The sequence below is a fragment of the Centroberyx gerrardi genome, chromosome 2, assembly GCF_048128805.1.
Source record: "Centroberyx gerrardi isolate f3 chromosome 2, fCenGer3.hap1.cur.20231027, whole genome shotgun sequence".
NCBI classification, from domain to species: Eukaryota; Metazoa; Chordata; class Actinopteri; order Beryciformes; family Berycidae; genus Centroberyx; species Centroberyx gerrardi.
In genome coordinates this window covers 18,380,156-18,397,655 of record NC_135998.1, presented here as the reverse complement: position 1 = coordinate 18,397,655, position 17,500 = coordinate 18,380,156, and the positions used below count along the sequence as shown (strand labels likewise).

The 17,500-nt window shown below is 43.2% G+C and overlaps 1 protein-coding gene across 1 annotated transcript in view; it reads right to left on the bottom strand.

Annotated features, from left to right (window-relative positions):
• The window catches only part of pappaa (pregnancy-associated plasma protein A, pappalysin 1a), a 94,097-nt gene that overhangs the window by 18,905 nt on the left and 57,692 nt on the right, over window positions 1-17,500 (bottom strand). Inside the window, exons 11-17 of the mRNA XM_071912651.2 lie at window positions 13,325-13,435; window positions 12,325-12,460; window positions 11,570-11,783; window positions 8,532-8,706; window positions 1,059-1,242; window positions 521-722; window positions 1-226 (exon numbers count right to left, since the gene is read on the bottom strand). The exon at window positions 1-226 is cut by the window's left edge and continues 9 nt beyond it. Coding sequence (XP_071768752.1) covers window positions 1-226; window positions 521-722; window positions 1,059-1,242; window positions 8,532-8,706; window positions 11,570-11,783; window positions 12,325-12,460; window positions 13,325-13,435 — 1,248 coding nt within the window. The remainder of the gene's footprint in view (window positions 227-520; window positions 723-1,058; window positions 1,243-8,531; window positions 8,707-11,569; window positions 11,784-12,324; window positions 12,461-13,324; window positions 13,436-17,500) is intronic.

Genomic DNA, 17,500 nt, shown 5'->3' with positions numbered 1-17,500 from the left:
TGGAGCGTGCAGCAGCCTCACCGTGTGGGCAGAGCCTCCTGTGGCGGTGATGGCAGTATTACCGGCAGGATCAGAGCAGTTGAGTCTGCAGACGCTGTCGAAGCGGAAGCCATCGGTGCAATGATAGGAGCCATGGAAGATGGGCGGCGGGGATTCACAAGTCACCGGCTCGCACGCCCCTTCCAGCCAGCTGCCATCTTCCGTGCACTGGCGCTTAAACGCACGCCTGAAGGGGAAGGAGAAAGTAAGTAAAAGTAGACACTTGTGGGTTTAGAGAAACTTTGGTGAGGTTTTTTGCAGCTGCATTAGATTTGGGCCATGGCCGTCCAAAAAACGAAGGTTCAAGTCTGTGTGGTTCACAATTCTCAATTCCATGCTCAATTATGGGGGTTTTTTTTGGGAAGGGGGGCATTTTCGCCTTTTTTAGTAGATGGTACAAAGTAGAGAGACAGGGTGAGTGGGGGATGACATGCAACAATCGTCAAATAAGCCAAATAAACCAACAACAATCTGCCTTTACCTCTTGGGTTTGTTGGTGACATGGTAGCCTGGCTTGCATTTGTACTTGCAGAGCGAGCCCACTTTGAGGCCCGTCTCATTGCAGCGCTTGGTCTGCAGCACGGCGTTGGGCACAGGGGGCGGGGCCGGGCAGCGCAGCTCGCACAGGGCCTCTGGGAAGGACCACAGACCATCTTCCAGACAGGTTAGAGTGTTGTTGGTACCTGATGGAGGGAGGTCATCAGGAGGGAATTAATTTAAACAGAAAGAAAAGATGTGGCAAAGTTAAGACAGAGAAGCATGGGGGAGACAGAGCAACGGAGTCAGATGAGTAGAGAAAGCCAGACAGATGATTGGGACTTTGTAGATATTAAACAGGAATACAGACATCTTCCACTCTCTGTTAAGTGAAGACAGCGGCGATAAAACGTATTCAGCATCCGGTTTCATGGAGCCTAAAGTCAAACAACTCTGACAAAAGATCTTCCACAGATGACCTGACAAGGTGTGTGTGTGTGTGTGTCTGTTTCTGTGTGTGTGTGTGTGTGTGTGTGTCTCACCTACGAGCTGGGCAGGTTCCCTACACTGGAAGGTGCTCTTCTTGCCATAGGTGGTGCCCTCAGGGAAGTTGAAGTGGGCTGGGTGCACATGGTATTTGTCTGGCAGGCCGCAGTCCACAGGCTCACATGACACCTGTTTGTTCCACTTCCCGTCTGCACAGGTTATAGTCACTAAAGAGTCCGACTGCAGACAGGGAAAAAAGAGAGAGATAGTGAGACAGTGTGGTGTATAGACAGATAGACAGATAGACATATAGATAGATAGATAGATAGATAGATAGATAGATAGATAGATAGATAGGCCTATATAGAAGCATATGTACAGGAGTATACACCCATGCAGGCATACTTTTGCACACACAGATTGATGTCCAGCACATATCCTATAAATGTTTACCTCACAAAAAATGACTACAGCAATTCAGCACTCAACTCCAACAAGTCTCCAATAAGCCTGTAACCTGACAAAGCCCGATCAGGCTTGGCTTACTGAATGTCAGTGAGCCTCCCAGGCTACTCAGCAGCTCAAGTAACTGCTGATAGCATGTGTAAGGTCATGTCATGCCGCTCAGACAACTGATATCCAACAACTGCACAATCAGCCCTAACACAAAACAGATTGACTTTGATGGAAGCGTGACAACTTCTGAGACACAGAGAGAGAGGGAATCTTCCATAATTGGAAGGCCGACCTCTGGGGATTCACCGTCTCTTTTGGAGTTGCTGCACAGTCATAACACTAAACAACGTGGGGATGTTGGCACCTTGTACCTGAGGGAGACACTTAGTATTGAAGGGGCCATTGGACTGAGTCATCACCTGGACAAATGCACACCAGCGTACATACTGTACATGTGCAAGCACACACAGCAATTATCTTGTGCACCGACACAAAAGCAAATACATATGCAGGTAATGTAGACATACACATGATGCAAACACACACACACACACACACACACACACCTCCACCCACCCACACATAATCTAAGAGTCCATTTATGCAGATTGCGATTTCCCATAAAGACGAATAGGCTCTCCGCCATTGATATCCGATAACAGGCCACACTCATTCATTTTCTCTACCTGCTTAATGTTCGTGGGGGGGCTGCAGCCTATCCCAGAATACTGCAGGTGGAAAGCGGGGGGGACACCCACAGGTCGCCAGGTCACACAGGACTAACACGGACAGGCAGACAATCACTCATAGTCACATTCATACCTATGGGAGAGCTAGAGTCTCCAATCCACCTGTCTTTGGAATGTGGGAGGAAACCGGAGCACCCAGAGGAAACCCACGCAAACATGGGGAGAACATGCAAACTCTACAAAAAAAAAAACAGTAGTGGGGCTGGGAGTGAAACGCAGGACCTTCTTACTGTGAGGCAACAGTGCTAACCACTGAGCCAACCCCAGCTACGCTCTACCATGAAAAAACAATACAACGGAATACTAGTCAAGATTATAGCATGGTATGATATACTGGATTCAGATTAGAACCCTTTCCTTCCCATTGTGGACCTTTTACAGCGAGTAGCCCTTGATTAGAAACAGCAGCCATTCAGGTTACTGCTGAAGGAGTTATGACTTAGGAGGGACTAACTGAGTCTTGCAAAGCCCAAATGTCTTGAATTAAGCGTGTGTGTGTGTGTGTGTGTGTGTTTTTCTGTGTGTGTGTGTGTGTGTGTGTGTGTGTGTGCGTGTGTGTGTGTGTGTGCGTACATGCACGTGCATATAGGAGTCTCCATGTGTATATGTATGTATGTACTGTACACGTACTGTACACGTATACCAGTGTACATATCCCTGATCTAGAATGATGAGAACATCATGCAGAGAACGGAGCATTATAAGGACATTCAATTGATCTTATTAATTGCTGGTACATATACAACTTCCTGGAAACAAGAAGAGCAACCAGAATGTTTCCAAATCATTTCATTTGTTTCAAAATGGCTTTCTCTTGTCCCTCACATTTTGTCCAAGGTTCACCAGAGGATTTTCCAGATCCTAGGTCTATTTTCCATTAGAAATAGCTCCTATTCCTGTAAATTATTTGGCTTGTGGTATAATATTTGCAGAGATGAGACCAAAATGGGGAACCACTGCATCATCCAAACCTCAATCGTTTTCATCCTTTTCCCTTAAATAGCACCGTGTAACGCAGCAAGAATGCTTAAATTGATAGCGTTGCCAAGAGATCTCACAACAAAGCTTAGTGAGAGCTCAATCATTTTGACTTTTCTTGCTCAGAACAACAAGGGAAACCTGTATTTTTTCCATGAGTTACATTCTGTCCAGTTTCGGTTGACATTAATTACATGCATATCGTTTTAAAGAGCGGCCAAACTTTAAGGCCACGCAAGCTGGACCCAGTTACCCTTACATATCTGTTGCTTCATAACCCTCTCCCTCTTCCCATATAGTTCCATCTTTCATCTTGATCCCATTATATGATACAGCATAACAGTATCAGGTTGCCTCAAAATAAATCAGCTCCTTTCACATTTGGATGGAACATGGACAAAGTAACATATGCATCACACATCACCGCCTGCTGCAAAACAACTGGGTGTAGAGTTGGATTAGCCAATCAATCAAGATCGGAGTTTGTGAACGAAGTCTGTATGGAGGAAATGTGGAAGGGTGTGCTTAGTGCTAATGTGTTGACTATGTAGATGTGTGTGCAATGTGTAAGTGGAATGTTATGTACGTACGTGTGTGTGTGTGTGTGTGTGTTTTTGTGTATGTGTAAGTTGTACGCGTTTATAGGTTTGCCCATCCTGTGTGTGTTTGAATTTGTGCATGTGTGCAAATTTATGTGCACAATTGTGGTCAAATGCACACACACACACACATACACAAACACCTTTACATCTGCATCTGCCAATGAGTTGTTTTCGCATCTAATCATGCGTGTATCCCCAAGTGTGTAAGTGTATACAAGGTTGTGTGTCTGTGTGTGTGCGTGCTAGTATGTGTGTAAATGTGTGTGGAGTTTCCTTCTTTTAAAAACTTTACAGCTGCCTATTTCTCCTCCAGTAGGGATTTTAACAACCTTTGGCTACTGGGCCTAATTCAAGCCAGACAGACTAACAGACAAATGGGCAGACAGACTGACAGCTTCTTCCTCCTACCTAGGGGCCTGCCTTACCTTGGATGACACACAAACACATATGCCCATGCATGCACACATGCAAAATGTGATAGCATGCGGTTGTAAATTGGTAGGAAGTAACACTGCAGTATTGTTTGGTATTTTAAAAGTCCTGGAATAAAGCGAGATTTACCATTATCTGGTCTTCACGGAAGAGCCCTTGTAAAACAGTTTTGTATAAAACGTTTATTCAGCTATACTTTGAAGCAGAGGGGTTTTATTGACATGGAATATACGTAGAAACGTTCTGGCAGAAAACTTAACAGTTCCTCAAAAGATTCTGGACCAAAGTGTATCCCAAGCAGCACATTGCTGCTGGGTGTTACTGAGAATCTAGCAGCACTCAGAACCAGCTTACATTTAGACATGTTTTGGACAGCTGCTCTTGACTGTCTCCACATCTGGTTCAAAATATAAAGTTTATATATTATACTTTCTCCCTCTCTCATATTCTATATATATATAAGTCGTGAGCAAATGACACTTACTTAGCTATTAAGAAAATGAAAATTTCTGGAATCATATTAATAGATTTCAAGGCCCAAAAAACACCTCCTGAGAGACAACATTGTTCTTATATGTGATTCTAAACACCTTGTATTGTTTGTCTGTATTACTGCAAGTCAGTTGGAAAGACAGAACATATGGCTTATGCAAAAATTTGTAGGTGAGGGAATGGAGACAGTTCTAGTGATCTGTGACTGAAATGAAGGTAGACTATGAAGGGTGAATGTTTTTAACAATATTATAGATGACAGACATATATTAGAAGCTCATAATGGTCCCAAGGTAACACATAAGGTCAGTTAAATAACTGGTGCCTATTCCGAACATAAAAGTCTGGGAGGGATTTTTTTTTAAATGATAACATCCTCAGCCTCAGCCAGAATGGTCCTGCAACCAACTTCTGTGTTGCAAACCATTTGAAAAACGTTTGTCTAGAATGAAAGGATTAGGAGTTTGCACTCATGGAAATGCAGCCAATCTGTACCTCCCCCAAGCTGTCCTTTCTCAGGAAACATCTGAAGAGTGTTAGCGAGTGTTTAAGCTTTGTAACACAGTGAGTATACCAGTCTCATAACCTACATCCAGTCTTAGTCCAAAGAGAGAGCAACATTTTTCCCAGGGTAGATACAATCTGGCCTTTTCAGCGCCGGCACTGAGTGTTGCATGTCCACTTCAAGGCTTCCAGCTTTTCTAAATGCAGTGAGTGAGTGAGTGAGTGAGTGAGTGAGTGAGTACATAAGCACATCTACACAGCCAGAACACAAATATATTCACATGCATGGACACAACATTCACACACATGCACAGGTTATCCATGGAGAGATCTGGAAAATGGATTGCAATAAAACACACATGCATACAAATTAAGTAAGGGAGGGAAACAGATTTGTTTTGAAGATAGCATTATCTAAGAAGGTGGTGTTCCCAGAACCACTTTGACATCGCTGGAACAAGAATGTAATTGGCTAATGAAAGGAGACAGGATTGTGCTTCGCACTGCACTTTTCAACCTTGGTGTGGAGGGGGTCTCAGTCTGTGTGTGTGTGTGTGTGTGTGTGTGTGTGTGTGTGTGTGTGTGTGTGTTTGCGTTTGTGTGTCTGGGGAAAATTAATGGAAGAGATGAAGTGGAGTCCCCATAAATGAGGATAAAGGGCATCTGAGGTATGGTTGTTGTCTGTCTGTCTTTGATTTATTTTAATTTTGTTTATCATTTTTTTTGTTCTTACTTTCTTTTTGGTCTCTTTCTTTTCTTTCTCTGTATCTCACTTACTCATTTCTCTTTTCTCTCACTCTGTCCAGTTCCTATATTGTCTGTCTCTCCCTTTCTGAAAAGGATCCTTCATCACTAAGTGAGTTGACATTGATGAATGGCCACATAGCGCACTGTCAATCAAAATCTAATGCAATTAGAAGTCTGTGCAGACTCAGTGGAGAACTATTCTGTCTGTGTGTACATATGTAAGGATGTGGATGTGAATGTGGATGTGAGTGCATAGCTGTGTATGCACACACGTTTGTGTTTGTGCATGCATATCTATGTACATATGTATATGAGGTAACAGGAACAATGTATATTCTGCACACTGTCAAAAAACAAAATGGCTGGGACATAAAATCTAGTTAAAAAATAATCCAATTTATTACTAAAAATACACGGAGCAGACATTTCAGCTCATTGCTAGCTTCACTGCTCTGTCTCTGTGTATATGAGGGCATTTGTAGTGGAGCTGAATGTGATGGTTGGGTGGCCTTGTGGTTCGGGACACTGTCCAGTTACAAAAGGTTACAGGTTTGAACAGCCACGTGTCCTGTTGACGTGTCTTTGCACAAGACACTGAACCTCTACCTGCTCATTCATTGTCAGTCACTCTGGATAAGGACGTCAGATAAATACGTAAACTGTAAATTAGCAGGATCCATTATTACAGCTTGCTAATATGTTTTGCCATGAAATCGACCTGAACATCTTGCTTCCCAAATGGCCTCATGCTAATTGCTTGTTTGCGTACACTGAACCGCTTTTAAACTCAAATGAAGCGCACACTGCTGCATGCTGGCACATATGGCCGTAGAGCAGTGTACACACACATACATACACGCAGACACACACACACACACACATGCGCACAAACTGACTCAAACACGAGACACATTAAGAACATATGCTGGAAGCTCTGTAGTGTACCTTCGCACATACAGTGGCATTTGTGTAAAGCATGTTTTTGACTCGCTGCTGCATATACGTTTATGTGTGGATATGTGTGACCATTTTGTATTTTCAATGCATATATATGCCTGTATTGTGTTTGTATGTGTGCACACTAAACACTGAAGACTATCAATAATACTCAATTGGCATATTACATACAGTATAATTAATTCTGGTTATGGGACAGTCTCTATAACTAACAGGCCACCCTCATCTGCCAGGGTAGCATGAACGAGATGGACGATGGAGAGTAATGTACAAAAGTATCAAAAGAGAGAAAAAAAGGGACAGAGTAAGAAGAGTAAAAAGAAAGAAGAACAGAAGGAGGTGGAGGGAAAGATGGGAGTGGCGGGAGGAGGGTTGAGGTCGGACTCCAGACCTAAATCAAAAAAGTCATTCACCCTCCTTCTTCTTTTACATCATGCAAAAAAAATATGATTCTGTCACACACAACACACAAACACACACACACACACACAGTCATGCTTTTCCCCGTTTCAAATACAAAATACCCCTCGTTCTCTCCACCCCCCCTCCATCTCTCTGAGGGAGCATTAATTGATTGTCTTGCAGGCTGCTTTACAGAGCCATGGAGAAGGATAAAACGTTTATACTGCCTTTACAAGAGCTTGGCCCCGGTCCAAAAGGTTTACTGTGTGGGTGTCAACTACCCTGTTTGTTTGTTTACTCACAGTGTGTGTGTCTGTGTGCGTGTTTATGCGGGAGATTGTGTGTGTGAGCGTGTGTGTGTGTGTGTGTGTGCATTAATGCGTGCCGCTGTGTGCGAGTAGTAGCAAATCTCTGCTCTTTAACGATGACTTCAATGTGTGCAAAATGAGGAGGGATGGAGTGAGGGAGGGAGAGGGAACAGACACTACGCAATGATGTCATCGTCCCAGTGGAGTAGAGATACAAAGTGACTGTTTCAGGTGATGGTGCAGCATGCGCGGCAAGAGACTAAACACTGACATTACGCGTGTGCTTGTGTATGTGTGTGTAGGTGCGTGCGTGTGTGGGTGTGTCTATATGTGTGTGTGTGTGTGTGTGTGTGTTTCAGTACGTGTTTGTAAACATTTCTGCGTGTGCAAATGTGAGTATGAATTTAAATGTCTGAGCATAAGAGCGTATGTGTGTGTGTGTGTGTGCGTGTGTGTGTGTGTGTGTGTGTGTGTGTATGTGTGTGTGTGTGTATGTAGTCATCCAGCAATGCAAGAGGAGGAGACTGGGGCGTCTCCACTCCTCAGTGCAGCACTCATCTACCTGGATTTTCATGATGTCATTCTCCCTGTAGGCTTGCCGTGCCAAGCCTAGCTTTTGCAGGTGACAAAATAAATGGCAATAGAGAGAAGAGCAGAGAGAAAGAAAGTGCGTTTGCACTTCTCAGTTCGGGGCATTTGTGTGTGTGGGTTTGCATCAGTGCATGTTCACGTGTGCATGCACAGAATCATGTTTGCACGCATGTTCCCATATGCTCCTGAAATGGTTTTGCACTTAAGTGTTTGCATGTGTACATTAGTACATTTATGCATTCATGTGCCTCTCTCTGTGAGTGTGTGTGTTTGTGCATGTGTGTAGCAACACATGCGTTTGTATGTCTTACCTGGCTTTTGATGATGTCATCGTCCTGGTGGACTTGCAGGACGTAGCCAGAGTCGCAGGCAATGGTGCAGCGGTCGCCGTTGTAGAAATGGTGGTTGGTGCTACTGCACTTGAGCTCTGCATTGCGGATTAAGGGTTCCTGGCAGTCAATGGCTTCGCACGAGTAATGTACACAACTACAGGGAAGTGTGTGTGTGCGTGTGTGTGGGAGGGGGTGGGGTGGAGGGGGGTAAAGGGAAGGGAGAGAGGGAGAGAGTCAAACAGAGAAAAAGAAACTAGAAACCACACTCAAAGTTGCACCCAACATAAATGTATTGTATATAATAACATCGCAGGCATACAAACATGGGAGCAGGCACACATCTGCTTGCTCACAAACAGAAACAAACACTACACATGAAGTCAACCGCATCCATCCATCAATGACCACTTAACGTATCAAATCAATAAACCACATGGAACAAAGATTGCTGTATTTGTTATGTGCAGGAAAGCGGTGTCTGTGTGTGCACGCATATGGCAGAGTGTAGTTTGCGAATTAAGAGAGACAGGATATATTATGTGCAGGCTACAATGGCAGAGTCTGGCCAAAGCTCTATGTTGGTAGCCTGATTGAGAAGGCATTTCATGCTCTTGGAATGCTTGGACGCCTGAGGCACCCTTTTACAACAGTCCACAGTCTACAGTATAGGGTTCCCTTATGAAGCCGACAGAGAGAGAGAGAGAGAGAGAGAGAGAGAAAGAGAGAGGTTGGGGGCGGGCAGAAAGAGAGGATGTAAGAAAATACAGGTCTGGGGAAATATTGTTAAACTCACTCCTGCAAGAATGGAATCTCTGTTTTCTCTCTCCATCCATTTCTCTTTCCCTGCCTCTATCGCTCACATAATCTTTCTTTCACATTTCTATACTGTTCCTTCCCCATTATTAATGATGCAAACCCTCTTTGCACATATATTATTCTTTATATATTTCATTTCTATAATGCTCCCTCCCACCATATCCCTCTTTCCTCAAAAAAAACTTTGATCTAAACATAGAAAGCCCAGCTCTTAATATAATTGTAAGCTTGTCAATAAAGCCCCCACGTTAGCAAGATGCTACGCCGAGCAGGTGAAGAGGAGGGATAAAAAGCAGGAGGAGTAGCAGCTTCTTGCATCGAGGCTCTTTGAGGACAAACTAGGAAAGCCTAGAAGCCTTCTTTGTGGACAGTTTGGCTTGGAACGAGTCCTCTTTGTGGTTTTCTGCTAGTCGCTCTGGGATTTCTGACATAAATTACAATTAACTACCTGGAAAACTATTCTCCTCCCCTGCGAATGGGAACAAAGGGGACTGAAGAGCAGAATAGAGTGGTATAGACCAGAGCACAGTAGAGTACAATACAGTAGAACAGAACAGAACGACAGTAGAAGATTAGAATAGAATGAAGAAAAACACAACACGGTAGAACAATGCACAAGAGATTAGAACAGAATATAGAAGAATAGAGTTGAACAGAAATCAATGAGGTAGAATACAGACTACAAACTGGTGAGCGGATCCGTTGCACTCTTAAAACAATAGCCCCTAACAATTCTCTGTTTAAAACAAGGAGGGTCGGGGAGTAAAAAAGAGAAAAATGAAGAGAAAAAAAGAAAACATACATGTGCATGCACTTGCAGACAAGCATGGAACATAAAACTGAGTCATGTTAATAGCTCCTGTTGTTAACAACTCAGGGAAAAAGGGACGTGGTGTTTTGTGGAGGCATAAGTATTACGGGAAATGTGCTGCTCAGCCCAGGAGAATGAGAGAGGGAGAGAGGGAGAGAGGGAGAGAGGGAGCAGGAGGCACAGAAAGGGGAGAAGTACGGAGAAGGAGATGGCAGAGAATAAGAGGGAAATGAAGATGATGTGAAAGTAAAGAGAAAGGATGAGGACGCCGGACAGCACGGGATAAGAGATATGATGAAGGGGAGGAGGAGGAGGAGGAGAAGGAGGAGGGGGGTGCAGAGAAGCGGGGGAAAGGGTATAGGAAGATGGAGGGAGGGAAGAAGAAGGAGAGAGGTAAAATGGAGGAGGAGGGATGAGAAAGTTGGAAAGCGGAGGACAGATGGCAGAATGAAGAGGACAAAGTGGAGGGGGGAATGAGATAAAAAGGGAGGTTGAGCAAAAACTGCATAACATTAAACAAGTTGGAGTATCAGAGATAGAATGTACCAAAATAAACTCGATGAATATGAAACATATAAACTAAAGATTTTATTAAAAAAACATCCAGCCTAGATTTTTCCACTGACGTTAAAAAGATAGAGAGCAGTTAAGCTAAGTAGTAACTATTTATTGCAAATCATAATGCTATATTCAGCCAGTTGAGTATTCAAGTGAAAGTTTCTGTTGATATGTGTGCATGTCTGGACTGTGTCTGGTCTTGCAATCATACAAACATATGAACAGGAATCTTCAAATAGAGCCTCTGGAAACGAGGAGATGGGGAGAATATGAAAGAAAGAGGAGTAAAAGCGAAGAGAGCTCTGGGAGACAGCAACTAGTCTGTGTGTGTGTGTGTGTGTGTGTGTGTGTGTGTGTGTGTGTGTGGTATCAAACAATTTCCTGGCTGGTGCAGATACACAGCAGTTTTAATCTATTTAGGTGCTCTTGGATGCCTCACTGGCACACAACAAAAGGCACAAACAGCTCTATCACTGTGTACAGACCCCCTGACCATCCACTCTTTGTGTAGTGTGGTGTGTATGAGTGCCTGTGTGTGTGTATGTGTGTGTGTGTGTGTGTGTGTGTGTCTGTCTGTCTGTCTGCCTCCTAAGGGGTCTTTGAAAACATCATCAGTACGAATTATGAATTGTCTCATGCATAACAATAGTGTAATTGGCATGGTGTGTATGTAAGCGTGTGCGTGTCTGCGTATATGTGCATATGTTCGTATGTTTTCACGTGCGTGTCTTTGCGTGTTTTGGGCGCGTTCACATATGTGAGTCTTGTGCGTACAAGTGTTCACCAGTCTACGTCCACGGCCGCCCTCCCTCTCCCACTTCCCTAACCTCACCTCTGGCCTGTGGGGTTGTAGATCTCGTTGCTCTGGCAACCGCTTATCGTGATGGGGTCGAAGGACTGGAAGGAGCGCAGGCCGACGCCGGAGATGGCCACGAGGTGAGAGGCAAACATGACCAGGATGGCCTTGGTGTGGTAGAAGGCCACCGACAGGTCGTGGCTCACTGGGATCACCAAGGGGTTGGTGCGGCAACTCAGACGCCAGTCACCTGGTGTATGGAGAGGATGTGGTGTAGTTGGGGAATGAGGGGTGTGTGTGTGTGGGGGGGGGGGGGTATTGGGATGAGACAAAAGAGGCAGGGGTATTTATTAAGGATGGGGCATGTGGAAGATTGAGAGGAAGTGGTGGGAGTGATGGAGAGAGACAAGGTAAAGGGGAAAGTCGTCAGAGAGGTGAGGCAAAGCAAAGGTGGAGAGAGGGATGGAGGAGAGACAAAGACAAAAACAGGGAGTAGGAAGATTGAGGTTGGAGAGGAAGGGATGGAAGCGGAGGGCAGAAAAAAAGCAGAGTGATGTGTGTTAATCGAAGAGAAAAGAGGAGGGAGGGAGAATGAGTGATAAGGTGTCAAAATAAAAACATTTATAGAAAGAGAGGGAGAGATGAGAGATTGACACACATTTGATTGTCTGCTCAGTTCAGCTCTGTATAGTTAAACTGAGCTCATCTCAGCTCAGCTCTCCACTTAGTTGAAGTTAGCAATGCGATACCCAAAGGTGAATGAACTGGGGAGTATATAACATCGTCCTCACCTAGGCTATGGATGCCCTCCTTGGTGTCCACCAGCTGAACGGTGATGTTGCACTGGGTCTGGTCAACGTAGCTAGTCCCATCAGCAGCTAGGTGGATTATCACTGCGGCTGCCACCATGGGGTGAGAAAAGTGGGCCTGAATGAAGGGATAGGAATAAGTATGAGAGAGAGAGAGAGAGAGGAGAAAGAGAGAGAAAAAGAGAGAAAGAGGAGAGAGAGATATGGAAACTGAGACAGAAGGGAAAGAGACGCTCACTTGGGATTAATATTTTCCCATAGATTTACCAATTTTCAATACCAGGACTCTATCCTCTCACCCAGTATTCCTTGTAATCCTTTTGAACAATACAACAAAACTATTCTCTTGAAGCTGCATGCAGGTGGGCTTTCTTTTTTTTTCTTTTTTTTACTGTATATTGAGTATAATGAGCCATAACTTCTATGTTCAACAATACCTGAAGTTGAATGATACTGAATGCAGAAAGGGAATTTACCGATGAAGCTGGACTTTGTTTTATATTTGGTACAGAAGCAATAACTCATTCAGGCCACAATGATTTTTCAGATCATGGGGGTGGGTGGGGGGTTGAAAGTAAACATGGATCGATAGAATAGTGTGCTTGTGAGTTTTATGCCAAGGTTTCCCTCTACATATAGCCTCATAAACCTTCTTCAACCCAACTTTATGATTTTCCTGCAAATTTATTTATTTATTTATACTGACTGCTAGTATGATTGTTTCATGTTTTTAGTAATCCTGTAATGTGTGTGTATGATGTGTCTTTATGTATGGACTGATTGTTTGATATCACCTGAGATATCATGTTTGATGGACGGACGGACGGACGGACGGACGGAAACAGCCTGATCCATGGTTCCCCCTCCCTGCTCCAGTTATATTGGGGCAGAGAACAACTAGCCCTTATCCAAATGAGGATTTGACGCCAATCAGATGCCGCCCCTCACCCTTGGGCTTTGCCCTTTTGGCTTTTGGTCTTACCTTGAGCCAGTAGTTGGAGTACATCCAAGATGCCTCATGGGCCTCGCGGCAGGGGAACCATGCATACTGGGACACCCCATCAGATAGATCAAACACCTTGGACTGACATGTCTAGGGAAACAAAAGAGAAAGAGAAAGAAGGAGAAATTAGCCAACTGTGCATGCATCTTTCTTATTTACAACCTGTTGGTCATTCAATTCTGTCTTGTTTTCATTTTATAATTTTTTTCTTTGTAACTCCAAAATCAGAAAAAAATGTAACAGAAACTTACGGAAAAGTTCTTTGTACTTGAAAAAATGAAAGTCAACGAGAAACCTAAGTTACTAAAACGATTTTTTTCTGCTTGTCATCTTGTGTTTTGTCGACTCTGACCAATTCCATTTAGCAGTTGGCTGCCAATTGGGTAATTCCTGCCTGTTTTGAAATTGTGTGAGGAAGTTGCTAAGGAAAACAAGGGCTGTGTTGATACAGCACACACATACATATACACACACACACGCACACACACACGCACACATACACACGCAGGTTGGTGTAACACGCTAAGCTAGTTAATGTAGCAAAAAACAACCTTTGGTGGGGAGCATGGGGTTGGAAGGAGTAAGGAACAGGGAGGGAACCAGAGGTGGTCGTTTGATCCTCATCAAAAGCAGAACCAGAGTTCAGTTGGCTTATAATGAGCAAAGGCCATGTTAATGTGCCAGCCACACACACAGGCTGTAAATACAGATAAACACATATTCCTTATCTCTACCTGTCCATCCCGTCCTCCTGATTATCTTTGTAACCACTTTCACTCTTCTATCTCTCCTAATCTCTTTCCCCTTTTTAGCCTCTTTTCCCTTGTCCAACCTCAGAACTGGAAGCCACAGTCATAAACTCAGGAGCACCAATCATATTGTTTGCTTTCTACTGCCTATTGCTTTCATGCACTGACCTAACTTGCCTCTCTTGGAGGGAGCCTTTCTTTCGCCAAGGTTGAATAAAAATTACGAGGGGTGAGAGATAGGATAACATAACATAGATCACAAGCCAGAAGAGTAGGGGTTACATCATGTTGTGTCCTGTCCTGTAAAATGTCTTGTCCTGTGTGATGAGGGGTTTGGACCATTAGGTGGCTATATTGACTTGTCACGCCACATCGCTGCTTTTAGCACAAGCAAACTTTTATTGGATTGGCAAAAAAAAGAGATTGTAAAGATTGTAAATATAGCCCAGTGTGTAACCTAGATAGCCTAAAGTGAACTATTCAAAACTGCATGCTGCACCAAAGCCTTTTCTTCACTTATCATTTATCAGAATGTATTCATAGAATAATAAATTAATCCAATATCAGGTGTATTGAAAATGTCACAGACTGGGAAATATACTGAGAACAATTACATTGTCATGTCACAAGGGCAATATGGTGTATGGTATTTACTAGAGGTGCACCAATAGTATCTGTAGTATTGGAATTGGTATTGGTTTTATTCTGAATTTTTGACTGGATATTTTTTTAATGTCAGCTTGTTAGTTTTCTAGCCATAGTATGGTAAGTTTACATTCATTGTTTTATTTATGTGACAATTTAGCTACGTAAGGTGGTTTTCGTATGGTATAAAAACCCTTTTGGAGGAAAATATAGAAAATCAAAACTGATCATGATAAGAGAGGGAAATAAGAAAAGAGAGGGCATAATCCCTGTCCAGGAAAAGTCATTTGATTTGACCCATGCACATTGGTAATTTCGGTCAGTCATCCAGACCGTAAAATAATTTTCTGGGAGATCCAGAAAAATCCAGGAACACGACACACAGCTTCACCCACAATACGGCAAGATTTTCTCCCAGTGACTCTGCATCTTTGCAATGCCAGACACAGCAGCTTGTGCTCTTTTTTGCACTATTTTCTCTATTTTTCTAATTTTCTTGGCATCAAACTGTCTTAAATGCACTATATCTCCTCCTTTTATTGCTTATTTTATATTTTATTTGTGCATTTATATTCTATTTTGTGTTTTTCCCTACTGCATCCTATTACGTTTGCTGCTGTAATGACCTAATTTCCCCAGGGGGATTATTAAAGTTTTATCGAATCTAATCTAATCGAAAGAGTGATGCTGCTCTACCCACCACTGGTTATATGGCTCTAGTAATCCAGATGCCGGGTGTGCAAATCGGTAATTGTGTTTAACACCAGATGTCAATCCGGATGGGATTAAAATTACCCCAGGATGTCAAAGTTGACTCATACAATGCAGTAGGTAATTTCAGTCAGAGGAAATCACTGACATGTTGGTTCCAGATGAAATAAAATTGTGGCCCTGAGGTAAAAATTACCAATCAGACCTCCCCTGGTAATTCTAGGGGGGAAAAGTATATTTGACGTGGGTCTCGTCATATTGTCCGTTAAAAGCTGATTTCTTTCTCTTCAGCGACGGCTCATCGTTTTCACTTTGTGTCTCTGCGTCTCTCATCCTGCTTTGTATTGAGCCGTTTCTCATATCCTGGGCCAACAGTTAGCGAGCGTCTCAGAGTAGGAAATTGGTCCTAGTTTTACGCATAGGAATGAAATCATGTTATGATCATTCTTATGACAAGTAGTCATGTCTCAGGGTGTGTTTAAGAGAACAGGAGGGGTATCCTAAATGGTTAGGAGTTACTGGAAGATGGCTGCATTAAGGAGGCAACAACAAGCACACACATTTAGGGAGAGGAGGGATGTTTCACAAACATTGGATGATGCCAATTTCATCGAAATAAACCGGTTGGATAGTGATGGTATACTTTATGTGACTGACCTCCATCTTTCTCCATTTACGGGACGGTAGTGCGCCCTCTCGGCAAAAATCTGAATAATTGCTAATTTGCGCTTCTTGGCAACAGGCAACAATGCAACAGTGTAACAGCAATTCATGCGATTCATGAAAAAAAGCGGGAGTTGTTGGCGTCACTGACTCAACTGACTGAATAAAAATCTCAAAATATTCTGATTTCCTCTTATCACAGCATCAAGCTTCCATGCTGCACCGGTCTGCCCAGCAGTACTTATTTGACCTGTGGGATTATTCTTAACATGTTGGCCGTCAATATTTATTGGAACTGATCTAACAGTAAAGTTATATATTTAATGTTTTTAAATGTATTGGTCTTGTTTTTGGAAATGTTGAATGTGTGCTCTTCTTTTAGCTTTAAAGAAAATAACTACAAAACATCATCAAAATCATCATACTTGGAATATATGGCTCAGAAGGTCATAAAATGGTGACATCATTCATTCATATTAGAATGGTCCTACTCCTCTCTCAGTGCGTGTAAGAGGCTTGATAACTAACTCCTATGTCCTACTCTGTATTAATGAGTATTATAGTATACTATTTTTATTCATACACATGCTCAGTTCAATTCCTGCCTGTCAAATGATTAACCAGTCTTTGTGTGAGTAATGTAGGTATTTAAAAAAAAAAAGTCAAATAAACATGTGAAAGGTGTCTGTCTGCTTGGCCCAACTCTCTGTGGCCCAGTAGCCAATATTTCACTGACCGGCACCGGATGGGTCCCCGTTGAGAAACATCGGCTTAATTGGCAGAAAAGTACAAAAAGCTGGAATACCAGGCTTTTCCAGATGCTTAGAGCACACAAACATGATCTGACACAGCCAAGCAACAGAAAAGAGATTTCCATGTGGTATTTTGGACCTTGTTAATGTCTTGGGCTTGGTACCACATAACCTATCGTTAGAGGCTTTCAATTTTTGTGTCTTGTCAGGAATGGTGAACCATGTTAATGGGCAAGATAGGGAGAGGGAGAGAGAGAAAGAAACAAAGAAAGAAAGAGAGAAGGGGGATGAGGAGAAGACAAGCATGAGAAGATGACACTATTTATAATAATTAAAAAGAAGGCAAGTGGCAGAGAAATGGAGAAAGTAAAAGTGATAGATGGACAGAGTGATAAAAGGCTACGGGGCAATAGATAAACACAGACAAAGGAGAGGGAGGGCAGATACCCAAGGACGGTGAGTTTCGCCCGCTGCCCTGAGCCAGTGAAATGAGACACCAGTAACCTGAGAGCTTTGCTAGAGAGGCTACTGTAAGATCCTGCCACTGTGGAAAAACTGGCCAGGCCAGCTATCTGTCCACATATCTGTCCCCTGGATCTGTCGATGTGACATTTCTGCTCAGAGCTGAGGTGGCA